The sequence below is a fragment of the Scomber japonicus genome, chromosome 12 (genome assembly GCF_027409825.1).
Source record: "Scomber japonicus isolate fScoJap1 chromosome 12, fScoJap1.pri, whole genome shotgun sequence".
Classification (NCBI taxonomy): Eukaryota; Metazoa; Chordata; class Actinopteri; order Scombriformes; family Scombridae; genus Scomber; species Scomber japonicus.
This window is the reverse complement of record NC_070589.1, coordinates 15,686,267-15,712,322: the sequence shown is the minus strand read 5'-3', so window position 1 is coordinate 15,712,322 and position 26,056 is coordinate 15,686,267. Positions and strand designations below refer to the sequence as shown.

General features: G+C 43.0%; 1 protein-coding gene across 1 annotated transcript; it reads right to left on the bottom strand.

The window, feature by feature from the left end:
* Positions 1-3,317: 3,317 nt before the first annotated feature.
* LOC128368835 (myomegalin-like) lies at positions 3,318-23,912 on the bottom strand. Its single transcript, XM_053329722.1, has 41 exons — positions 22,587-23,912; positions 20,948-21,085; positions 20,730-20,849; positions 20,548-20,640; positions 20,215-20,439; positions 19,965-20,123; positions 19,755-19,856; positions 18,943-19,080; positions 18,637-18,816; positions 18,268-18,462; positions 17,933-18,115; positions 17,734-17,850; positions 17,562-17,642; positions 17,343-17,449; positions 17,094-17,233; positions 13,743-13,846; positions 13,413-13,597; positions 12,896-13,268; positions 11,977-12,175; positions 11,775-11,891; positions 11,407-11,675; positions 11,108-11,322; positions 10,745-10,862; positions 10,492-10,609; positions 10,306-10,360; positions 8,957-9,204; positions 8,769-8,870; positions 8,523-8,684; positions 8,067-8,324; positions 7,839-7,970; positions 7,545-7,661; positions 7,262-7,451; positions 7,059-7,180; positions 6,510-6,746; positions 6,283-6,384; positions 5,858-6,075; positions 5,622-5,765; positions 5,283-5,421; positions 4,880-4,926; positions 4,526-4,580; positions 3,318-3,628 (listed from the first exon to the last, which is right to left on the bottom strand). Exons 1-41 carry the CDS (start codon positions 23,910-23,912, stop codon positions 3,501-3,503), a joined length of 7,458 nt encoding a protein of 2,485 aa, XP_053185697.1. The 3' UTR covers positions 3,318-3,500.
* Positions 23,913-26,056: the final 2,144 nt, after the last annotated feature.

The following is a 26,056-nucleotide window of genomic DNA, read 5'->3' as shown; positions in this document are numbered from 1 at the left end:
ACTCCAACTCTTTGTTTAATACGTGGACCTAGTTGACAAATGGAATTAAACTTAAACCTTTCTGGAGCAAGTAGCCCTGAATTCAGGGGTAAATACACTTTTATACACCACCTATCAAGTCTAGTACTTATCTAGGTATATAAAACAAAAGTAAACTACACACAAGCTTTTTTAAATGTTTTATTCAATCTTTCCCAAAATCGTTCATTGATAATACTTTGGCCAACACAACACACTTAACTGTCATCAGAGACAGGATCCGTATGAGTCCTGTATCGGCTTTCTAGTTCGTTATGCAAAACAAAGCTGCTTTCCAATCACAAAAGCTGCACCAATCAGATAGCATTATATATACATACGCAACTCAGGACCAACAGTTAATCGTTTCAAATTCCCTTCTTAATAACAAAAAGCGATAAGGCTTTGTTTACGCTCCGACAAGGTGCTGTGTAGATCTAACGTTTCACAATCTTTACAGTCATTGGCTTTTTTTTTTTTAAAACAGTAGACAATTCAAAACTTTTCCCTTTAACATATTTAATTTCAACAGGACTTTTCCAACTTTGAATCTATTGAAATACTTGGCAACTTTCGTCTTTTTCTTTAGACTTGAGCGCAAATAAAACCTAACTTGGCAGATCTCAGGTAGACGAGCGCTAGTTCAAGGCCATTTCTACCGTGGAGAGCAGATCAAAGCTCTCAAGCTAAATGTAAAGGCAAGCGAAGCAACATTAATCAGAGCGTTATAGGTGAACAATATTTTGATCAATGACTTAAATATCATAAAGGCATAGTTTGTGATTTCTTATCAGACACAGCCTATGTGACTAATTGATTCAAAGTGACGTCCTCTAACATAATCATATAAATCATACATTGCAGGAGGTGAATGTGGCAAACACACTTGAGATACAATGATGTTTAACATCAAAATAAAACATATAAAGTTATTGCACAGCTACCCAGATATTCAACTTTGCAAAAAGCAAATGTTGGATGTTTATGCACACGCACACACATGCGCGCAGACACACACACACACACACACACACTCACACACCAAAGTTCATACAGGAAAAGCAAGTTATTTACAGCATAAAATGGCAAATGTACAGCAAAAAACACATCAAACCAAATGTGAAGTTGGCCTGTTATAAGTGAGTGAATTACAGAACAATGATCCCACCAGTAGCCTGCCAAAGTTTGTATCATCTCTAACAACTTGATAACCTATATTGCCATTGCCATGGGAATGCTGAGAACCAAGAGAAATATCATAAGGACATAATAGCATATGGCCTTTTGAGAAAATACACTTGTGTTTTGGTCCTAAAAAGGAAATCATTTCCGTCGCAAAATTTGAAATAAACCAAACCAGCTGTCTAACAGTTACCGTCTCTGTGGTTCTATTAACAAACATCAACTCTGTCTCCTTATGGTCTGATCATACCCAGGTTTTGTCATTCGCATGGAGAAGGCAAGTCAAAGTGAAGTGAAGAGTTCAAAGTTCAAACTTTGGCAAGTATTGGCAATCCCCCTGCTCCATAAGTTTGATTTTTACAATCGCTGTCATGCATCCACACTCCAAAAAAAAGTACAATCATTAAAAGAAAACTTCAGTATTTTTCAACTTGGATCCTATTTTCTCATCTTTTTGTGTCTAAGTGACCAATGGAGACAACAGTGTTTGAATTTGGTCCAGTATTGAGTGAGAGTACTGCATCCAGCAGCTGCAAAATGGGCTGAAATGTTGTCCAACTCGTTAGCAACTCTGTCATAGCTTAATATTTAGCTGATTTTGAAAACAGCTCCTTCTCCTTGAGTGAGACTTGGTTAGACACATCAACAAACTGGATCAAATGAATGGTAAAGAAAAACATTTTATTCCTGTTTGAGTGTCCTTTCCACTGATAATAGCAGCCTGAGCCTCTCAGTGGCAAAAACAAGCACTTTTTGTGGACATGAAGCCTGTTTTGCAGCTGTTGGCTGCAGCAGTCTTGCTCAATACTCAACCAATTTCATAAGTTGTTGTCCCCATAAGTCACTTAGACACAAAAAGATGGGAAAATAGGGTCCAGGTTGAAAAATACTGCTCTCCCTTTAACACCGATGTCCTGACATTTGAGTGTGACTAATAATCCAGTGTCAGGCAGAGAAATAACAATAAACCGGTGCAGCATGATCATTCAAGAAACAACATCATTATTGCACATGCTCGTATGAGAACTCCTACAGAGGAGCTTGAATACGCGTGTTTAGCCTGGTTCCATTTGAGCACTTGACCCTCTTTTCTTTATACACATTGCAGCACAAATCTAGCTTAGAAATCACAACTGACCAAATAGAAAGTGACCTTAAAAATTTAATTGACTCATCTGTCTTCCATATCTGACTTTCAAGTCAGTATTTCGATGCAAAAAAAAAAAGGCATCTTTAGGACCTAAAAGAGGAGGCTTGTGACAAAAATGGAACCTTTGTCTGGCTTTTGTTCGGCTATTCATAACCCTTGGCTGATGGCTAACAAACCATTCATGAGCTTCCTCCTACAAATACTGTACAGAACAGCGAGTACACGACTACTCAGCAGTGATCACCTACCTACTCTACATTCCTCCACTGTGTTTAGTGATACATTGTGGGTGTCATTGTTCTTTGCATTGCATTTGCAAAAAAAAACAACAAAAAAACGTCCTCGTTTAATAAAAGCGCCATGAAAAGTTAACTTGCACTTCTGTGGCAGTCAGAGTTAAGGGATTTCTTGTCTTTGAGTGAACTGTGCTCGATCACACATACTGTATGTGTGTACGTGTGTGCAGAATTCCTCTCACAAGCCACGATTTAACATACAAAAACAATCTTCATTTGTCCACAGGCTGTCTGGCTCTCAGTAGAAGATACTCTTAGACACAGATCTGGGTAAAACCTTCTATTTTAACTCACCAGAAAATATTTACAGTCAGATTTTTGTTTTAGAAATATCTTAATTTTCCTTTGTTTATTTTGAAAATGTCTGTAAAGTTTCACCCTGGAATCAAGATGAAATTACTGAAACCAGATTGAAAGCCTACATCTGGTCTGAGATCAGTGTCTAGGAGCAGCTTCTATCAGCTCCATCAGTAGGACGCACGTTCACTGAAACCACCAGAGGCACATTTCCAACACCTTCTTCTGTCACACACACAACAAGGCAAACTGCTGACTGTATCACTCAAAGACAATAATTCATGTGGTGATTGTGGAGTTTTGAGGGTTGGGGGTGTGGGGGTATGTGTGGTGGGGCGGGAGGGTGATAAAATTGGACGAGAGGGTGAGGGGAGTTTGCTAAGGCTCAAAGTGCAGATTATAGTGTGCACATATTGCCTAGAGGAGGGGAGGATGGAGCAATCTCATGACTGGAGGAAGGTAAAGGTTGGCAGGGGAAAGGGGAGGAGGATCTTGGCTGTTTCAGCATAGAGGTCAGAGGTCATAAGTGGTAGCATTGAGGCTGGTTCTTTAAAAGTCTAAAGCAAACATTCGCGACTGCGCTTCCTCGCTGCTGGACGCTGATTGGCTGCCACTGAAGGACCGCTGGTCTTCAGGAAACTGCGATCAGCAGGCCGCTCTCTGACAGTGCCTCCTGGCTCCTCAGCTATATTTAGAAAGAAAACAAGATGTAAGTGATTATGTAACAACTGTAAGACATTTTGATATAACTGAGAAACTGTCGGCGAAGTGAAATGTTAAAAACCATCTCAAGGGGTGGATAGCTTTGAATAATGTTAGTTGTAGTAAGATTCTCAAAACAAAACTGCTTGCAGATGAAGAGCCGAGGATGAGTGATTCCAAAATTACAAACAATCCCTCACACACGCTCACACTTGCTATGTTTTTGCTAGCATGCCTCTTGTATGAATGGACATTATTGCGCCTCTCGATCCTCAGACTGAAGGGCAGCAGAAACCATGTTAGTGTGTATGTCCTCGATAGGTGATACTGTGACAGCATATGCACAGAATGGAAACTATGCAGTGTGTGGTTATTTTAGCACTCACTGTGGAGGGGCTGAAGCTGTAAATAGACTCGACCTTAACACATGTAGAAGTAAGCAACAGTTTGGAGTAGAGGCAGCTTAGTAGATGGGGTGTGTATGTAAAAACAGTGTGGTCAAAACATTGGTATCATTAGATCATTAAACAGAGCTGTACATGCGTGTGATCCTTTGGTTTTCCACTCAGGACAAGAATATTTGCATCATCATCTCCAATGTTTAATTTTAATAAAGCAATGATTTCAGAAAAAACTAAAAAGAAAGTCAAATGTTACAATAGTCAGACGGCATGGTAAAGCAGTGATGTCAGCATGATTAAAACAGCAAAATCCACGCAGAGGTAAAAGCTGCCCCAGACCACAGAGTCACCATTAGGTTTACTTTACAACTATGGTTTAACTGATGGGTCTCAACTACTACAGACAGGCCTACAAAATGCAGTCTGCATCTGGGACAATGTCTACCTGTTCGCAAGACCACAAGATGTCAGACAATTACCAGCATAAGGAGAGGAAGAGGAGGAGCTTAGAGAGGAAAGTCTCAGCTCATTCTTCTGGAGGTTTTCAAGAAAGAGAGGAGAGGAGAGGAGCAGAGAAGAGAGGAGAGGAGAGTAGCGGAAGGAACAGAGAGGAGGAAGAGACAAATGTAGGACGAAGGAACAAGTGAGACAGAAAAGCCAAAAGTGATGATTTCACATATAATAAATACTAAGACTAAGATTGGGACACCAGAGACATCACAACATATAATACTGATACATATAATACTGTGAACTATGGAGTATGTATATACAGTATGCAAGTGATTTAGTGGTTAAGTGAGGCTGCATACGAAGCAGTGATTTGTGCTCACCTCTAAATTTGTCCTTGCTTTCTTCAGCACATCACGAGTCCTTGACACTGCGAAAATACACAAAAAAAAGATATGCTATAGTGCTTTTACATGAGAGCACAGTGATGATGATGTAAGTGCTATAGATGATATATTCATTAATGAGTGCAAACACCAGATAAATAATTTTTGCATTATAAGGCATACTTGTGTTTCTAAAGGCTGCATTACAGATCTGTGAGTTATTGTTTTTTTGTCAAACATTGAAATTTCTGGAAGTTTCTCTACATTCACAATAAGAAACAAATAATGTCTGCTGAGAATGCCTCTCATTCACTTCCTTTACTTGTACCTTATTATGCTTTTTGTTTTGCACTCTACTTTCTTACTTTTTTCCTATATAAATCCCTACATGAAGACTTACGCTGGTTGACTATGAAGTGCTCCATGCTCTCCTTGGTGCGGCTGGTGCTCCTCAGTCTCTGAATTGTCCCCTTTAGAACCTCTTCCTGCTCTGAAATACGCAGCTTCAGGGACAAGATCTCCTCTTGCATACACTGCTCCTGCACAAAAATACATGCAAATTACATGTCTGACTGTTAACGCCCTTAAAACACGCTGTTCCGGGACGGGTCAGAGGTTGGGAGGTAGCGACAAGTTCTTCTGAATGTTAAACACCAACCCTTAAAAAACATAAAAATAGGTAAGTGTTTTAAGAGGTTAAAATCAGGCTGCTCATGAAAAATCACATTGCTTTCCAAACCTTCTTAAGGTTATGGATGGAGGGATCGGTGCTAGGCAGCGCTGCCCTCCAGAACATCTTCAGCAGAGACATGGCCTCCTCCAAAATCTGCCTCAGAGTCTTGGTGTTAGACAGAAGACTCTTCACACATGCGTAGTCCAGCACCTGCAAAGAGAGGTTAGTTAAATACTGATAATGGTGCTTTAAAGCTACTTCGTCTGTTCTCTAAGTATTATTTTGGCCACTTTGGCTCTCACCAGCTCACTGCTCTGTTTCTGGCTCCCCTCCAGCAGTGGTGGGCCGAGGCAGGCCTGTAATGTTGTCTCCATGCGTTGGACAAGGCTCCGGCCCTCTAGGACTTGCTGCTGCAGAGCACTGAAGTCATCCACATGACCGATGGCGTGGCGGCCATTACGATTTGCAAATGATCCGTCAGGGGCCTCCCCCTCCAGCTCAGAGTGAGGGTCGAGAGGGTCTGATGGAGATAACAGAACAGTATTTTTAGAAGGACTTTCAATGTATTTATTATGTTGAAACAGACAATTATGTGGAATTCAGTCATTAAAACAATATGGTGACAGGCACAGCATCATAACATGGGGTAATAATTTTTAGAAAGCAATACAATCCACAAATTAAAGACAGATTAAGCAGCAGTCATGCAGTGCAGATTAAGTCACACCATTGGCAGTGCTATGGCTGTCGTCCAGGTCTGAGTAGGGCGGACCGGGAGATCCACAGTTAAACAGACCAATGTCCCTGACAGGTGGAGACGGAGCTGGGTCTGTGGAGCACACAGATACACAAACCAAGCTTGGACACACAGCAAACCACACCATTCCGCACTGAGTGTTTTGCACCATGTATGTACTATATGTAGACTCAAAAGAAGAAGAGTTTGTCTCTTACCATGCAACAGCTGTCGTCTGTAAAAGTTTTCCCTCTGTGGGCTGGCAGTGAGGGCAGAAAGGGACGGAGTGCGAGGAGAGCCAACACCTAACTTCTGCTCCAGCTGTTTGTGGAGCTCCAGCTGCTTGAGGGCGCTGTTCTCCTGGACACTGTTCTGCAGCTGGGCCCGCAGACTCCTCACTTCCCCCAACAGCTCCCCAAGCTCCACTGGTAGACCTGGAAGCTCACAGATGTAGCCTAAAGATAAAAGACAAAATGTCAGGAGAGTCTGACAGGACATGCTTCTGCTCCACGGTTCTTTGGAGTGTGGATTGTTTCACAGGAGTACACAAAGAGTTTGCTTACATGATTGTCAATACTTGTATAGATGAAACATCTACAGTATGTTAAGGTAAAATGTAGCAAAATGTTAACACCAGTGTTGCTTTTGAAACTACCACCAGATGGCGCCAGAGTACATACTTTTTAAATATTTCCAAATAATGGCTTTAACTAAAAAAATTATATACTAGTAATATTAAGCTTATGTGCTAACAATAACAGACGGACCTTTGTTGGCCTTTGTGCTGGAACACACACGATCGTAAACTTGCAATTCACTCTGCAGGGAGTGGATGAGCTCTCTGCTCTCACACAGCTGCTGCTGCAGTAGAGACACCTCATGCTGGAGCCTGAAGAAGCACAGATACAGACTCCGTAAGGGCAGAGAACAGACGCAGTCATGATACCTGTATGTTTGTGAGTTCACACACCTGTTGGTTTTCTCCTGACTGGCCTGTCGTTCCTGCCTCAACGTGTGAATCTGCTGTCCCTGCTCCTGACTGTGGGCCTGGAGTCGCCTTAACTCCTCCTTCCACTGCTCAGCCTCCAGCTCTGCTTGCTTCAGACGGGCACGTGCTGTAAACACTGCCTCCCGCAACTGCACCAGCTCCTCACATGTGTCTGAGAAAGAGGAGAGCCCAATTAGGTTTTGATTTTTTTTTAAAAAACACACACATAAAGAATCACTTCGGTTTGTACTTTCAGATGAAGTACCTGTGCTAGCCTGCAGGCGAGACTTTAAGCTGAGGTTGTCTTCTTTCAGGACTCTGATTTCATTAGACAGCTGAGTGACTGTATCCAGTCCCTGGATGTAGATATTCGTTGGTGCTCCTGGACAATAAAACAGGAGTCATGTCTTAAATAAATAAACCAGTGATAATGTTACTTTAGTGTATGTGTTTGTGTGTTTGTGTTTGTGTTTGTGTGTGTGTGTGTGTGTGTGTGTGTGTGTGTGTGTGTGTGTGTGTGTGTGTGTGTGAGACAGAGAGAGAGAGAGAGTGACAGTACCTCCATCACGCCCAGTGTTGGCCAGTCTCTCTTCCAGCTGCTGTCGGAGCCTCTCGTTTGTCCTAATGGACTCTTCCAGACGCTGACGGAGACCCCTCACCTCACGCAGGTGCTCCTCTATCAAATTTACCCCTAGAGACAAGACAACATAACAATAATGTTGCAATAATCATTTAACTGCTTGCTCAAGTGTACACCTTGCTTCTTGAGTCACAGACAGCAGCATACCTGCGTGGCTGTGTACTGGTTGATGTCCAGGTGATCCAGAGAAACTTCCGACTTGTTGAGCCATGTTGTCCATGTCCCACAAAGTCCCCCCCGGCACTAGACCTGAGTCAGACTTCAGCGAGTGGCCTTCAGGAATGCCACTCAGCTGGTACTGTTGAAAGGCATGATGGGATAGCTGGCTGTAGCTGGAGAGGTCATGCTGGTTGCGGGCACCGGGTGAGAGAGTGAACAGAGCCTTGTCATGAGGAACTGCAAATCCTGTAACCATACACACAAACACACACAGGGGAAGAGATTTATGAAAAAATGATGCGAAAACAGGAAAACGCGAGGATTGTTACTTAAATGTTTTAATCTATGCAGGTGAGATAGTGGTTGCATACAGGAGAGAGTTTCAAAGTTATGTCTTTGATTTGTAGTTTAAAATCATGTCACACACTCTTCCTGACCCCTCACCCCTGTTCTGCTCATTCATCTGTTTGTACAGTGTGTCCAGCTCTGGGCGAACTGCGATGACAGACAGGGCCCGGGGCCGGATGTCAGAAGTGACTTCCACACCCCAGACGTCAGGGCCAGAGGGGACATAGAAGGAGGAGGAAACAGGCTCACTGACAAGGGCTGGAGGAGGATGACAGGAAGCGGAATGAAAGAAGAGAAAAGACATTTTTGGGGTACTTTGCACGACTTCTGTGAGTCCCATACCTCGAGAGAACTGAGGGGTCAAAGCCACAGGAGCTGAGCAAAGCATGTTGGGACAGCTGTGGGAAGACTTGAGGCCACGAGGAGAAGAGGTGGATAGACGGACTAAAAGAGGGGGGATGGAAGGTGAAAGGATAGAAAAGAGGTATTTCACGAAAAGAAAGAAAGAAAAGAAATAGAATCAACAATACCGTCTTGTTCTGAGCCATGTCCTGGCTGCCGCAGTCGATGCTCCTCCTGATATTCTCTGGCATCTAAATCAGAGCAGAGCTCCAAGTCTTCATTGGTTCGATACTCATCGGACACCAGAGAGGTCCTGTCTGATTGGTCGGTGGTCTCAGACAAGGCTTGGCAGCTGGATGGAGTCTCTGGACGATGCTGCAGCTTGGTGTGGAGAGACTCAATAATTTTATCCTTCTGCTGGAGCTCCTTACTCAAGCTATAGATGCATGAGGATGAAGACCAACCATTAGATTCTCAGCTGATATCCAGTGAGTAAGTATGTCTATAACAGCAGGCTACTATAATAGGCACTGTTTAGCATTGCCTAAAAAATAAAAATAAAATGAAAAGATGCTTAGAGAAGGTGGGAAATATAACCTAACTGCCATTTTATTTATTTATTTTATTCATCTTGCAATGTATACATAATAGGTTCAGATAAATCTGCAATCAGTTATGAATAACTGTCATATTTAATGAGGCTCTTAAGGTACAAGTTTATATACGCCTGCATAAAGTAACTTACTGTATCAGTTGCCACTGCATTAGCTCTTTGTCTCTCGCCAACAATATCCTAAGTAACGCTGTCTGTCTTGTTTGTACTGTTTATGGAGCTGCTCTTAGAAATCATAGATTTCCACAGAGGAGCCACAGCAAAGCCCAGAAACAAAGTATAAGTCCTTGATGCACTACATTCAAACATGAGCGAGCCTTGTCCACCAGAAATACTGACAAGACTTGTTGTTTGCTGGCTCTATTCATTTTACCCTGAATTCTTATATGGCCCTATGACCAGTATGTATCCAGAAATAAATTTCAAGCAAAAACTTCTGACAGGAGCATTCATGCATTCATCAGGCTGCGACTGAAAGAAGGAACAACAATAAAGGACTGTCACACTGAGCCTCTTAACCCCAGCTGGTGGGACACCTGTAAGTCGCAAGCAACTTAACAGCAAATGATCTGCGCTACTGCTCATGTGTGGATTAACAAGAACCTTCTGGCTCCTCTTCACTGTAAGGAGCCATGTGGACGGCTCCTTGCATGTCGCAGTGTGTCACATGACAGAGTAAATTAATCTCCAGGACCGAGTTAGTGCTCTATAGTGAAAGCTAATTACTTAGAGGGATTTTTATTTGTTGTTGCAAAGGTTTAGAGGTTAGGAATTTTTTCAGTTTTAATGGTATTTTTGTATGATGAGAGCTGATCATAAGAAAGCTAAATATGAAAATACTTTACGTACATGTACTTTACAGGTGTGTAAACAGCTACAGTGGACTCACACAGTGATATAAACAATATGATCTAGCTGACTCACCGCAGGGCAAGCAACTCATGGCCTGTCTTATCGTCATGGCTCTCTGCACGATCGCCTATGGACATAAAACAGGAAAAGACACCACAGAGAAGGGAAGCAAAGTTCAAACTGGGCAGAAAAGAAGCACCATAAAGTGAAAATGTAACTGTCTTTTTGTGCCTTAAGTGATGGGATGATGTTTCTTACGTCCACTGATCTTGGTGACCACTCTGTGTGCCAGGGCAGAGCTCTGTGCCAACTGTTCTCTAAAACTCTGGCCCATGTAGTAATCAATATCATTGGCCCGCAGCAGCTCCTCAAAGGCCTGTACATTGTTGAGAAATTAAGCAGGTGTGAAAATATTGACCATGAAAATGTAGTGCTCCCCTTTGTTTATATTCTTTCCCAATGTTGGCACAATATAGAAAATTAATTATTGGTAAAGAAGGATTTGAAGTACCTTGGTGGTATCTCCCAGGTGTTGGGTAAGGATATGACAGACTCCTTGCCCCTCTCTCATCCTCTGCCTCAGGTGGGACAGCTCACGAGCTTGTGCCTGGATCAGAGTGTTGTACTTCCTGTGACGAGAGGAAGAGAGAGGCCCAGAAGGACACAAGAAAAAACAGAATTAATAGAGAGATTAACAGTGTGTTTACAGACCTTTAAAGCGCATGACTAACCATTCCCATGTGATAACTGATACTAGATAAAGCACAGATGCCTTTGGATACACAGCAACTAAAGAGGCAGCAAGAACAATGCTAACCCTTTCTAAGTCCCTCTTCTATATTTTCCACCTAACTCTTTATCTCTGTCCACTTACCCGGGCCAAGTGGCACATTTCCCATCTTCTGCTTGGCCTTTGCCCTCCAGCTTGGAGCTCTTCAGCTGTGCCTCCAGTGATGCAACACGTGCCACCAGTTCTTGCAGCTCCCTGCTTGGCTTGGACCCTGAACGAATCCCTTGAGTGTCAGACATCCAGCCTTCATCCTCTTCCACACCACTTGGGGCTGGTGATGTCTCAAACGCCCAGTTTACCTACAAAGCCAGAATAAAATATCAAAAAACTATTATTCTAAAAGAGAGCAAAATCCTTATTGCAGAGCAGCTGGTCAATGTTACCTTGCGTGGGGTGCGCTCCAGGCTGGAAGCATAGTCACTCGTGGTAGACAGGGAGCGGACACGCAACTGCAGCCCACGGATCACCTTGTGGCAGCGGGTCAGCTGTGAGCGAAGATCCTGGACCAGATGCTGGAGAGAAGATGACTCATCCCCCATTTCATCATAAGCACCTCTATTAGTGCTGCAGTTACCAGAGTACCAGCTACCGCCAACTCCCTCGTAATCCTGATGATGGGACAGCGATGTGCACATCTCCAGGTCATCAAACTCTGAGAGAGGGAGAGATGAGGAGGAATATTGTTGCATGATTAATGATGAAATGATGAAATGATAAAAAATAATATTATGGTTCAAGATAAATTTGTCACCTGGGCTGCTGGCGTCTTCTCTCTCAGCTTCGTTCTCACTACGGCCACAAGTCTCATAACCCAGATCCTGAAGATCCACCTGAACCTGCTTACTAGCCTGCTGGACAGACGTCTCCGCTGCAGAGACACAAAAGACAAGTCATACGTGTCCTTATAAGTGTTTATCAATGTGCCTCCATACACGTTCCTGACAGTAACTCACTCAGCAGATCCCTGTAGTCCTTCAGTTGTTCAGCCTGAGCATGGACTGTGGCCTCAGACACCATCAGCCTCTCCTGCAGCTCTCTGTTCTCCTGGCGGCTCAGAGCCAGATCAGAGCACAGACGGGCCGCCTGCTCTCGGAGACCCTCGTCTATGTCCTGCCAGAGTGCTCCCACCTCACTGCTGTCACCAGCAGCCTCCTGCAACAGCAAAGTGTTCAACAACTGTGAAGTATAATACAAAAAGAGAAGATATCACAGGTACATCATTTTAATGATATATATTTCTCAGCAGTAACTGAAGTGATATTTTTAATGTGGGAAAAGCAGGTGCAGCAGTCAGGACTCATCACTTATATAAACAACCACAGGACTGAAAGAACAAAAAACCCTAACATAGAGGCTGCAAATAGACAGAGATGAGAAGTCGAAAGGGACCTGGAGGCAAAGCTGCTCAAACACAGCTTGTCAAAAGTAACATTTATTACATTTACATCCTTAGTTTTAAGTTACATGCTTGTAAATTTTACAAGCTGATGAGCTCAAATACACAATCCTCATACTACAGCCTGATTACTGACAGTAATAAAAAAATCACACACTTGAGTGCAGCAAATATCTAAAACTCTAAAAGGAACCATCCTTCAAAATGAACTTCTAATACTAACATATTGAGTATTTTACACTGTTTTCATCAATTTGCCAATAGCACATTAGGAAATTATTTGAGCACTGCATGTCACAATAAAAATGACCATTTTCTAAAAAGGGAGGGCAAAACATCAAAGTTACGTGTAATCCTACACAATGATCCTGTAAAGAATAAAGGCTAATAGATTCTCTTAAAATATCAGTGATGGAATGTAGTTGCAGATTTAAGTCATTCAGAGTAATGAAATGTTTAGTGTGATAATGTGTTACCGTCTCAGACTGGTGTTTGTATTGATGAGACGTCAGCATGCCCGGGTCCAGAGAGCATGGCCGTGTGCAGTGCCTCTTCCCCCGCTCCCCACTCAGACTAACACACGGAGGACGACGCTTTCCCACTGGCACTGAAGATGTTTCCTCCTCTTCATCTTCCTCCTCCTCTTCCTCCTCCTCAATATCCTCCTCCTCAATATCCTCCTCCTCAATATCCTCCTCCTCCTCTTCTTCTTCCTCGTCCTCCTCTCCCTCTTCCTGGTGTAGGCTCCTGTGATTCTCCTCCATGTTTGTCCTCAGTCCCAGGAGTCCAGCTTGTCCTTGGTTTGCTTTCAGGAACTGGTTCTCCTCCTGCAGCCTCTGCAGTGAACTCCTAGGAGATGATGGAAAGAAAGACAGAAGGAAACAGACATAAGATTAAAGTTCTCCTAAAAACAACTTAAGAAGGCAAGATCAAAACAATCAAAACTTTCACTCCAGACATGTTCGGTGATGATTTTATGAGAGAAGTACGTACCTCATCTGAGCCACAGAGGTATATCCATCCCTTTCCAGCTGTGACCTTATTTCTTCGAGCTCTCCTTCGAGTGTTGTTTTTGCTTCCTCAAGCTGCTGTTTGTCCCTCTTCCCATCAGCTCGCTGGGCCAGCATACCCATCACCAGCCCTCCGGACACGCTCTTAGGTCCAGATCTTCCAGATGTCTAAACCATCAGAAAAAATATAAAATATTGTATGTTATGATCAAAACCATTGAGTAAAGTGCTTTCATCAATGTTTAAACTGAGAAAATATCCATAAAATAAAGTAAATTCAAATTTGAATGAAGTATTTCACCTGAATGGAGGCCAAACTTCTAGCTGTCACTTTCTCATCGTCCTCCTCTATGCTGTCCGTAAACTCGTCACTGCTGCCGTCTTCATCATCGCCCCCCTCCTCCTCTGTGCTGAGTTCTGGAAACACAAAAACCATATGAAGACAAGATCCACTTGTGAGTCTTTGTTCTTGTTTATTTCTTAATCCTCTATTATTGTCCTTGTTCATGCCATATTTGTACGTTTCATTCTCTCTAGTTCACTCTCTGTCCCTGTTTTCCTCAACTCTGAATCACCCCTTTGGAAGTCATGGGACTAAAGGGAAATGTTATGTCATAGTTTGCCAGCCAGCCAAAAACACTCAAGGCGGTACAGCCCAGTGTGAGTGAGTGTGCGTGTGTGTTGATGAGAACCAGTGTAAAACTTTTAACACTTAAAACTGAGAATAAATGTTTCATATGTGTCAGAGTCACTCATATGGAGATTGCGTGCAAACATTAAATATGTATGTAGAATATCATTCTGTTATTTAAATAAAATAAATTCTCTATAATGGACACGCACACACACGCACACACCCACACACGAAGGAAGCGCCAGAGGGGAACACATAAATGGATGTTGGTTCACTGCCAGTGGAAAGTGACGGGCAGGAATTTCAAAGGAAAATTGTTTTACATACTACATAATACACTCCATTGATACACAACAGACACACAGACACACATACAAGTTAGCTTACGTGACTTTTGGGGTATATCCATAGCCTTACATTAATTTCCTGGAGACTTACCCTAACCCTAACCTCTGACACAAAAATCTCCATTTTACTAAATGGGGACACAGCTTTTGTCCCCAATTGCACAAGCTGTCTCCAGTCAACTGGTCTTAAGTCTGTTTTTTGTCCCTGAACACACACACACACACACACACACTGTGCAGAACTAGACGTCAACCATAGGTGTATGGCTGTGTCTACAGTTACAAATGTTGTTGCAGCTTATTATTTTACTGTATTGCCTTATAATCAGTTCAAAAGCAGTCATCAGTTGAAGGTGTCCTTAGACCCTTAAACAAGTATGAGTATATAAGTTTTTTGTACCACTATAATGACATGGCATCAAATTCATGGAGAGAAACTGCTGGGTTATTACTGATTGAACAATGTGCACTGTAAGCCAAACTGAGTGAATGTGGGGCCCTGTTTATACACTGTGGCACTCGAAAATGTGACCTCTCACAATGGGGACATGTACGGGGGCACTACTTGGAGCTGTTTGTTTTTAGTTGTTTGGTGGATTTGACATTTAAACTTACACACACTTCATGTTTCAGAAATATCATGGACATTCAGTGACAGGGCTCACATGAGCTTCCCTTATTTGGTGCATTTTGTATTTTAGTGTAGTGAATATCTAACTGGACATTACAGCAGAACAGCCATGCAAACATGAAACCATGCCACAATCTCATGCATCACAGACATGAAGAAACAATAGTTTCACATAAGCCCTGAATTATCTGAAGAAATATGTTTTTTTATAATTTTTTTAATTGTTATGCATGTAAGTGTGATTATCAAAGTGTGTATTATGATAAAGTGGGAGACAAATTGAGGATATTGAAGACAACATGGTATTGCTATTTCTGCTATGAGGAACCCTGATAGGAAGACGAAGACACTGTGGGGTTGTTCTGAGGAGAGATGGGAGGTACATAAAGGATCAAGTGGGGGATTTCACATTTGGGATATTCTTGAGACAAATTCCCAAATTGAAGACAATAAAGAGAAATCCATAACAGAAGTGCTTTTGACAAAAAGCCAGCACATGTTTTATTTCTGTTGCATTTAAAATACAAAAGAAGTGTTGAGGCAAGATGAGCGATCAGGGCACAAATATTGAGAAAATGTACTCTACCTATTATAAATATCAAATGGGAAAATATTATTTCTGGCATTTCACACATTTCACATCTCATGTGACTCATGGGACAGTGCACACTAACAAATAACCTGCCATTATAATTTACTGGTATCTTGGTGCAAAGCTGAGTTGAAGTTCAACAAGGAGATAAACTACAAACAATAGATATTATCTTAGATTACCATTGAGTTATCTACCATCCCATATCTAATGTGGCTGATATGATCATGCATGTCTTTTAGACTAAAATGTAACTAGAGCAAGCAGGTTTACATTATAAAACTGTGTATGAACGCTAAAGTCAGATGGTAGTACTGAGCTGAGCTACTTTGCTGTCTTTTTGGATTATTTTGGGCCTGGAGTAAATATGCACATCACGTATACAAATAAATGGTATAAAACAAATGAATGGTTGCAAGACATTTCACTGTAAGGCATGAGCTTGAGTTTCTTCACTGTGACAGTAAGGCTGGAAGGGTGACACCGGTGAGAGATAGTACGCAGAAATGGCAATACAGAACAAATTGCACTGCAAAAGCAATATGCAGGCAGTTATTTAAAAACAATATAAAACACAAAGTCACACCAACACTCACAACACAATATATTAATAAATAAATCTTTGAGTTGCATGTTGCCACTTCATACAAATGAGGTTAATCTGAACAGACGACTGTGAGTAGTGCTTGTGCTATCTGGAAGAAGCTGTCTGAAGACTGACGGCTCACACTGATCACACATAATAAAATCATCTGATCATATTTACAGGGCTGCCAAGTTTTGACCTAGAGTGACATTTGTTGTTGGGGTATTTACCTTTAGTAGTGCTAATTTTTGTTCGTAATAAAATGAGCATTATTCACAGTAAATTGACCCACTACACTCGAGATATTACTTTTTTTTTTGTGAAAAGGATAGGATAAGGAAGATCTGTGCCCCTCTCCAAGTTGCTATCAGGCCAATCCCAGTAGAAGTAAAACTTAAATAAATTATCAGGTCCCCTGGCATGCACATCGCAAGGATTTGTTGTTGCATGCTTTTGGTTCTAACATATGATGATCTGCTGCTGTTCAAGAACAATCTATGAAAAATACTGCCCTAACCTTGTTACACTACATCAGTCCGTCTGAACTGAGAAAAACAACCCTGCTGTTCCTTCACTTAAAAATCACAAATTTACATCAGAGGAAGCAAAGATGAGAAGTTCCAGTGAGAAAAGGCATGTGTGGTGTGAGACTGTGAAATCTGTGTCTGTATTGTGTGTGTCTCAAGGACTTGGCAGCTCTACATTTACTTTAGGGACATTAAAAAAACAAAAACAAAAAACCGTCAGTGGCTACAGACAGCTCCATCTCACATAAAGAGTGCCAGTTTCACTCAGTGCTGTAAGACAAAACATCACACAACATTAGTGACAGTGCCCCCTGCAGCCCTGGAGGCTGGACCCTGCCCATCCCCACCTCCAAAGTCGGACTGCCTTTTAGCTGCCCTTTCCAGCACAAGGGCCATGTTACAGGTCCTGGCCAGGACCTCCTCCAGCTGTCCACGGAGTGCCTGAACAGAGTCAAGCTCAGTGTGCAGGGCCTGGATCTTCTGTGAGCTGCTGTGAGGTGGAGAAGAGGAGAAGGAAAAAGTGTCTTCAAGTAAAAGGGAAAGAAAATGCAGTTAGGTGTATTTACAGGAAACTGAGTGGTCACAAGCTTCCCTACCTGTCACTTTTGCTGTGGATGTGAGTGAGACTCTGGTATAATCTCTTCTCCGCCCTCAGGGCATCATTCAGCTTGTGGTACTCTGACACAAGCTTCTCCAGCACGAGCTACATCACAGTGGCACGCAGGGTGGAGGCGGGACAGTAAAAACATACAATTCTTGAGCAATACAAACACTAAAACATTGTCTCATTAATTATGATTGAAGTAAAAACCTACTTGGTGATCAGTGCTGTCTTTTGTGGCAGCTTCCTTGGCCTGCTGTTGAGCTATGGACAGACGCAGAGCAGAGAGCTCCTTCTGCAGGGAGAGGGCATAAATACAAGAGTTTTTCTTAAAAAATGTCAAAGATTGTTAGATTACTGTATAATTACAGGTACTACACAGATACCTGAGCTTCTCTCTCCTTCTTCAGTATCAGCTGCAGCTCCTCCTGGATAGCATTCATCTCTGTCTCGCTCTCTCTTGAGGATGACTGCATCGCCTCTTCCTGGCCCTGCAACAGTTCCTGATGAACATAGTACACTGTGAAGATCAAGTCTACAGGGAAGACAGCTAAAGAGATATGTAAGGGGAGTATGAACATGCACCTTGATAAAGGCTTCCTTCTCTTTGAGCAGAGTCTGCAGATGCTCTGTTTCTCCTCCCATCTCCCTCTCCTTGTCTCGTCTCAGCTCACACAGCTCCTGCTCTCTCATTGACAGCTGTCTGCGTAGCTCCTGCAGCTGACCTGTCCGCTCACTAATCACCACAGACAGTCTGTAGGAGTTGTCCTGAGAGAGAAATAGTGTCAAATGTGTGAAAAAAATCAGTTGTTGGACTCTATGTTTCATGCACAATATATCTGTGAATTTTATATTTCTATATCTATTCTCAAACTATGACCATGTTATCGATCTGTTCCCAGACCAGCAACACAGCCTACCTGCAGGTACTGGTCTTTGGAGCTGAGAGTGTTGAGCAGGTCCTGGACCTGGGTTTGGTGTTCATTAGACTGGCGGCTGCGGTCTGACAACAGCTCCTGGAAGAGCTTCTCCTTCAGCGCCAGTCGAGCCTTCAGCTCCTCCACAACCTCACTAGGTCCAGCCTGGACTCTGGCAACGAGCGCAGCTGTCAGATCCTGTGGACACAGAAAAGGCTGAGTCAGCATTGTTATTACTTATTTGTAAAAGGCCAAACAAGTACTACAGGTTTGTCTACCATGACCATGTTTTTCCAAAGCTTTGAAAATTAGACATCAACAAACACTTGCTGTGACAATAATGGCATAAGTGTGCATGTGTGTGTGTGTTACCTGTGTCTCCTGGCTGCGTGCCTGCAAAGCTGCCTGTAGCTGGCTGATGATGGTGTCTTTCTCTCTCAGAGTGTTTCTCTCCTTCTCTTCGCTCTGCTGCTTCAGCCACTGGAGGTTCCTGTAGGCTTCGGCCGCCTGCTCCAGCTCCAGCTCTTTACCTCGCACCAAAGCATCCAGACTCTGAAATACATACACAATCCCAGGTGTAACCATAAATGATGAAAAATGTGAACATGATACCTCATATATGTCTAAAATGTAACCATTTTTTCACATATATCAAATTCATGTCCATATCAAGCGTACCGTGATGGTCTCCTCATTGTTGGACAGGATGCAGCGGAGTCTCTCCAGGTCTCGTTCCTTCTCCCTAAGAGCCAGCTGCAGCCTCCTCACCTGGCTCTCGCGCTCCTCCACACAGCGGAACTTGTCATCGATGGAGCGCTGAAGGCAGCAGATGGAGGGGGAAAAAAATCACTCTGCTATTCTGGGCAACTGTGATATTCATCTTCACCCTGATATTCACATTCATTCTGTACAGCACGCAGTTTTATGGTTAAAGGCAAAAATGAGAAGATGTGGTTTGTTCACAGCTCCTTTTGCTTAGAAATGCATAAGAACAAATGAGAGTACATCAAGGTAAGACATTTACTAACTAATCTGATTTTAAGGAATATTTTGATCGTTTCCATATTTTTTCTGATTTTTTGTCTATTCTTGTAACTGCTTGATTTCTAACAGAAAACAAAAGTGATGTTTTTCTTTTTGTCTCTCCATAATAATTCCCTCCATGATTTTTTATTTATTAAGTGTTGATATTTTATGCTGACCTACTGGTTTATGGGAGGGGGGTCATTACTGTCTACTCTTTCAGCTGCTGCAAGCTGCATACATTGCTGCTTTCTGATGAAAAAATAAACTCTGCTTTCCCTGCACAGAATGTTCTGGAGAGACGGTCCCATTAATCACATGGTGTAAAGTACAGTGACCCACATGGAACTGCAGTTGAGAGGGATACTCAGTGTACTTCAGTATAAATCAATGTCTGATTTTGTGTGTGTGTGTGTGTGTGTGTGTGTGTGTGTGTGTGTGTGTGTGTGTGTGTGAATGTGTATTACCTCTAGAGCTCTATCTCTATCTTTAATACGCTCTTTTAGTTTCTCCAGCAGGGCATCTCTTGGTTTGGAGCTTCCTGTTGACTCGAACATCTCTGAGTACTCCTACAGATATAAAGATTTTTGTAAAGGATGAGAAATGTGCATGTGTGTATATCTGTGCATTTGTACTGTACTGTATGCATGCAACATGTGAGGGATTTGGTGTATTACCTGTAACTGTTGCTCCTTGTCCTGCAGAGAGAGTTTGAGCTGTGCAATGCTTCTGTCTTTTTCCTGCACTACAGAGAGTCTCTCTGCCTCGCTCTCCTTCAGAGCTGCCTCTTTAGCCTGCAGCTCAGAGCGAGTTCTCTGGAGGCCACAGCGAAGGTCCTGCAGGAGAGAGCGAGGACATTACACATTCTGCATCATCCATACTTCAAAAGTCCTTTTAAATGCCCACTTTCCTCACAAACACACTAACCTGGTTATGTTTTTCAGTGACATCCCTATGCTGCAATGCCTCCTGTAGATCAGAGTTGAGTCTGTCTTTGAACCTAACCAGGTCATCTCCTTGCCTCTGGCTCTGTCTCAGACTCCTCTGACTGGCCTCCAGCTCCAGACCCAGTGAGAACAGGGAGCTCTGCACTCCCACCAACTCACCCTGCAGCTGGGCAAGCGTCAAGGACTCGCTGACCCCTTCTGGAGCCTGGAGAGAGGATGACCACATAACAAGGACAGAATGTATGTCACCAGTCTGAAGTCGAGAAAGATTCTGGATCAGGGTTTTCACCACAGAGCGTGCATCATATCTCACCTTGGATTGTGCTAGCTGGTTGCGGTGGGCCAATTCCCGCAGCTTACACAGTGTAGTGTTCTGCTGTTCGATCAGCTGGTACAGGTCCTGGGCCTTGGAGCAGAATTAATCATATGAGCACATTTTCTAATACATATATCATCTTATACAGGTTGATCTCTGTTCATACAACAAACACTCACCTCACTGTCTTTGGTGCTGATGGACTCTGTGAGGCCCTGGATGGTTCTTTCTTGACTCTGAGTAGACTGACGGAGTGAACGCAGCTCACACTCCATCTCATTCAGCCTCTCCTGCAGCTTCTAAATAGACAAGACAGAAATCACTGTCAGGCTGTCATCAGGCCTCAAGTATGCTTTTATCAAATCTGATTAAAATAAGGTGTTTTTATGAGCCATACCATATTGTTGGCCTCGCTCTCATGGACCTTGGCCTGCAGAGACTGGACTTGGAGCTGGGCCTTCTGCAGCTCACTGACACACTGGCCAGCTGCACACTCATACTGGTTCAGTTGAGACTGCTGCTCCTCAACCAGGCTCTGTAAAAGAGAGAGGAGGGTCAGATGTTAGGGTTTCAAGTCTTAATATATTGGATTCATCTCGGAGGCTGAAGACTCAGAAGCTGAATTATTTGTGTATATGTGTTACTTTAAAGACTGACAATAAAGCGGGTGTAGATGTTCAGCTCAAAATCCATGTAAAATGCAAAGGCTACAGGCTATATAACGTTCACAGTGGATTGTGTAATATGTGTACAACATTTATAGGCTCTGCTTATTCATGTGTGTACTTTGTAAAAAGCTCTGATGAAGGAGAGAGCTTCTCGAGTGGTGTGTGAGCTGCATGCATGAGTTAGCACGAGTGCGTGTACCCAGAGTGCTCTGTTATTATGATATGCTAGTCCACACATTAATTTCACATGAATTTGTAGTACGATGTAGTTAAGAACTAATTCAGTTGATTTTTGTTATTGTAGTTTTTTTCATTTTTTTTTTCAGATAGAACTTTTGTAGTGAACTTAACATTTTAATTGTGTTATTATAGGAGCCAACTAGTGCTGAGATGACAGGGTGGTCTGACATTGCGTGGATCACTTTGCCTCAAGGGCTCTGAGTGAAAATAGGCCAGTAGTGGAGTCACTCTGACTTATTCTCTCCCCACATCTAACCTACTTACGTCAGCAGCTCTTACTTGAACATTAGACACATTATTTTAAAGAAGAACATCTAATTTCAAGTCAACATACCCTCCAATAACTGTAACTAATCTTGTCATAAAATATTAGTTTATAACTGGAAGAACTGGGACACACTGTCTGCAGTTTGTGTTCATGCCTCAGAGTATGTAAGTAAGTCAGTGTAGGGTGTGTGTGTAGGTTGCTATTTCAGATCATCAGAACTAAATCTAGACCACTGAGATTAGATAAGGAATTACAAATTCAAGATCATTAAATTCAAGTTTTCAGTTTTTTGGATAGTTTATGCTCATGAAAATGGGAAAAAACAAGGAAAAATGTCTATGTTTTCACAGTCTGCACTCTGCTTTACTGACATGACTAATGACCTTTATGTGCATGCTCACATGCACAGTAAGTAATTAGGCCATGTCATGGCTTACAGCTTACCCACACCTGACTGCTAATGTAATGTGTTCCCACATATACACACAACACTATAGCTCACATCCACTGGGTAAAGGCTTGCTGGAGAAGCTGTGAGCAGGATTTAAGTGACTGACAGCTGGCTTATGTGGCTAATAAGCTTTTTTTTATCTGGTCTTACAATGTTACAATGTCATTTGGCAGAGGCTTTTATCCGAAGCGACATACACATAAGAGTTAATACAACAAGTATAAATAGGTGGTGAAAAATAATAGTTTTGTGGGAAGGCTGATGAAGCCTGTGGGGTTGGTTCACACAGAGCGCTGCAGATACTGCAGATTTGTTATACAAACACGAAAATTCACTATTCCAATGAGAGTTATCATCCTGCAGTAGTGAAATCCTTCTATGCAGCACCATCCTCATCAAGGTATTGTACCTGGTGGGGAGGTGGGGGAGGGTACTCTTTGTACACATCTTCCAATAAATCCTCTATGTCAGCCAGGCTAAGACCCTGATCAACCCCGATATCGAGCCTGATCAGAGGGGTATCCAGTTCAGGTGTCGGCATGTGGTTGTATCTCTCTCCATCTGTAGTTCCATAAGACATTCCCAGAATTGGATCAGGGAAGCCCAGTCTCGTGCCTCCATTATTGGAGCTCCGTCTGAGCAGCACTGGGAGTTTACTCCCTTTAGTGTTCTGGACTGGTCGGTGGACAGCATAGCTCTGCAGCAAGCAGAGGGCCAGAGAAAGGCTGGGTGCAGGTGAGGCTTGGCCATGTGGGGATCCCATGTGCTCCTCAGAGAGGGAGTCAGATATCCGGTCATCTATTGGTTCCCTGGGGGAGCTCAGTGGCCCATCTGTTATGGCTCCAGGCTGAATGTACTCCTCAGTTGTCTCCAGGGATGCTACAGAGGGGCTGGAGCTGGCTCGTCCAGCCAGGGTGCGATCGCTGTCTGATGTCCTTGAGGGGTCCTGAGAACCAGGGACCAGAGTTAGAGAGGAAGGGGGTTCATCTGACCCTTCCAATTTTTTTCTTTCTGCTTCACCACCACCTCTTCCTGTCACACTCCCTCCAATAACACTGGCTGAATATCGGGTTGATGGCCCACAAGAAATACTCCGTGCCAACTTCCTGGGCACCTTACAAACAGCTTCATAGTCAGAGTCCGCAACACGCCAGTAGGAACATCCTCGACACCTCCTTGGAGTACAGGGCACACAACGGTGTGACCCTGCAACTGTGACCTCTGACCCTGGATCAGCAGCACACTGATGGTGGTGATGATGGTGAGAGTCCAAACTATCATCTGCCCAGGACTCATACAAAGAGTAGACCAGATCCTCTTGAAGCAGAGAACAGTATTTAGCATGGGTGAGACCTGAAATATCCACCATCCCATCCCCTTGTTCATCATTAGCCCCAGTTACAGCAGCCTCCTCTGAGTTTGTCTTCCGGTAAAGTCCATTGATGCACTGCCTCAGCCGGTGTTTTTCTTGCAGGAGCCTCTGCAGCCTTTCTATGGACAGGGCCTCCACACGGGCAATCACTGTGTCGAAGCGGTACATACGGTCCAGCATGAAGGTACACTTGGAGCAGGCAAATTCTCCTCTGCCATCCCGGGCCAGCTCTTGCCCCAGAGCATGAGACAGCAGCACCTGCAAGTTGAGCTTGGCAGTGGGGTGGAAAATCCATCGCCGCTGGTTGCCGCAGAGATCTCGGCCACAGATGCGACACGTCTCTTTCATCTTGAAATCAAGCATTCCACGGGCTTATGAGTATTTGAGAATGGCAGAATATTTAATTTACTCTCACATAAGGGCAGCTGAATCCTTAAGGGGAATCTGAGCAGTAGCATCAGAGTAAACACACACTTTCAGAGGAAATAAAAAGGATATAGCTTGTGACATCAGTCCTTGCAATGGCATTAAATTCAATGGCTTAAAAATTAAGGAGATGAGGTAGACAAGAAGCAATCCATCAGGCTTATAGAGAATTGGTTGCACATGTGGTTCTTGGCAGGACAGAAAACGGTGAGATATGACAGATTACAGTCAATTAGACAGTCATTCAATCTATCAGGTCAGGTTGATCAGCTCGTGCAGGTGCATCAGGAATATGACGCAGCCCTCCAACAGACACACTCTGAAGTCATCATATTCACGTCTAATCAATTAGATGCAGTATTCTTCTCTAGGTCTATATTGTCCTCGCGCTGTCACCAAAGTATAGTTTTGCATTGCCCTACAGCACCGCACGCGCCTCTGCACCATCACCGGGCTGTCACGGACACACAAGCAGCACCGTGCGCCGTCAGGTTCATCATGACCAGGGATCGAGAATTATCCACTGCTCCGGACGCAGAGCAGGAGCGGGAGTCTTGGGGCAGTCCTCTGAATCTTCCGCCGGTGTCCGGAGAAGAGACAGTTCATTCATTTCAGAGCCGTTACCGACTGCTACACTCAGGCACGCTCTCACCGTGTCCACAGTCCTTCGTGCGGTGCGAGATCCTCCGGGCGGCCAGATAACGCTGTAGCTGCCTGTACCAGACCTGCAGCGGCGGAGCGCACCATTCAGGATAAGAGGGGTGGAGGAGCCCGGTGCAGTCAGACAGGGATCTTTATTCTTCAATGTACACCATGATCCTTATTCATAAAACCCACTGTTTCGATTTACACAGCAGAAATAAATGCAAATCCAGCAAATATGAGTTTAATTTGAGTGTATTAGTGAAGAGACAAAGCGATGCTCCCCTAGGAGTCTGTTACTTCCTCCTGTCCGGTTTGCTAAGCTATGTTCGCCTGACTGAACAGGTGAAATGCTCAGTATCAGGGTAACATTAGTGACGCTCTGTATAGTGAAATGACTCCACTCTTTCCTCGAGAGAACGAGATTGATTTTATTATATTACACTCAGTTTTTTATTCAAGTTTACATCACTGGCATGAATACAGTATTGCCATTACTGCACACTGTCTAATGTAAGTAGGCTATATTTAAAATGTAAGAAATATGTAGCGTAGTAGGCTATACAAACTACTGTAGGCTATATATAATATGAGATATGATATTCTATGTTAATTCTAATATCTATTAGTAATCTATTAATCTATTACTATTTTATGTCGAATTAAATCAAACTTGTCTAAGGACACACATAAGGTACTATTTTAGATCTTGTCCAATTCGGTATGATATTCTATTTTAATTCTAATATCCTTTTCTATTTTATGTCGAATTAAATCAAACGGGTCTAATTAACAATTCTCTCTCTCTCTCTCTCTCTCTCTCTCTCTCACACACACACACACACACACACACACACACACACACACACACACACACACACACACACAATTCACTAAGGGTTGAATAGAAATGGTTTCCATTTTCTAGTACTGTATCTTAATGAGTTCCCTCATGAAATTCACTAACTAAAACTGACCATGAGAGTAAAGCACTGTCTCATAAGCCTTTTTCACAGCAGACTTTTGGACCCAAGCAGGAAAAGTTCATCTGTTACTGTTAACAATAAAAATGGCTCTGCCCTGTTCAAGTGTTCCAGTAAAATGTAAAAAATCTTTATGATTATAATGAGAAGTGCATACTGTACAGGACCTAGAACTTATAAAGCCCCTACTCATATCTTTGAACTACAGAACATACCAATGAGATTAATCATTTTCACACTGTATGTTATTTTACTCTATTCATGTTTCCAGTCAGTCTTTCATCAGGCTCTGCAGAGTAAAGACATAGAAATGTTACTATATACTGTACATACTAATCAGTAAACCATAAAACCAGTTACCAAGACAAGACATCACTACTTGTGATGTAATGCTGCCTGGGGTTACAGGCAAAGGAACATAAACTTTGAAGGTCATTGTCATACTGGCTACATTAC

Bases quoted from the DNA above. Each gene is read 5' to 3' on its own strand.
- LOC128368835 (XM_053329722.1), bottom strand. From the start codon at position 23,912: ATGCTTGATTTCAAGATGAAAGAGACGTGTCGCATCTGTGGCCGAGAT. The intron at 7,452-7,544 runs GTACTTCATCTG...CCTCTTTCTCAG, and splicing joins TCGCCTGCAGGCTAGCACAG to ACACATGTGAGGAGCTGGTG. The intron at 5,766-5,857 runs GTGAGAGCCAAA...CTCTCTTTGCAG, and splicing joins AGAAACAGAGCAGTGAGCTG to GTGCTGGACTACGCATGTGT.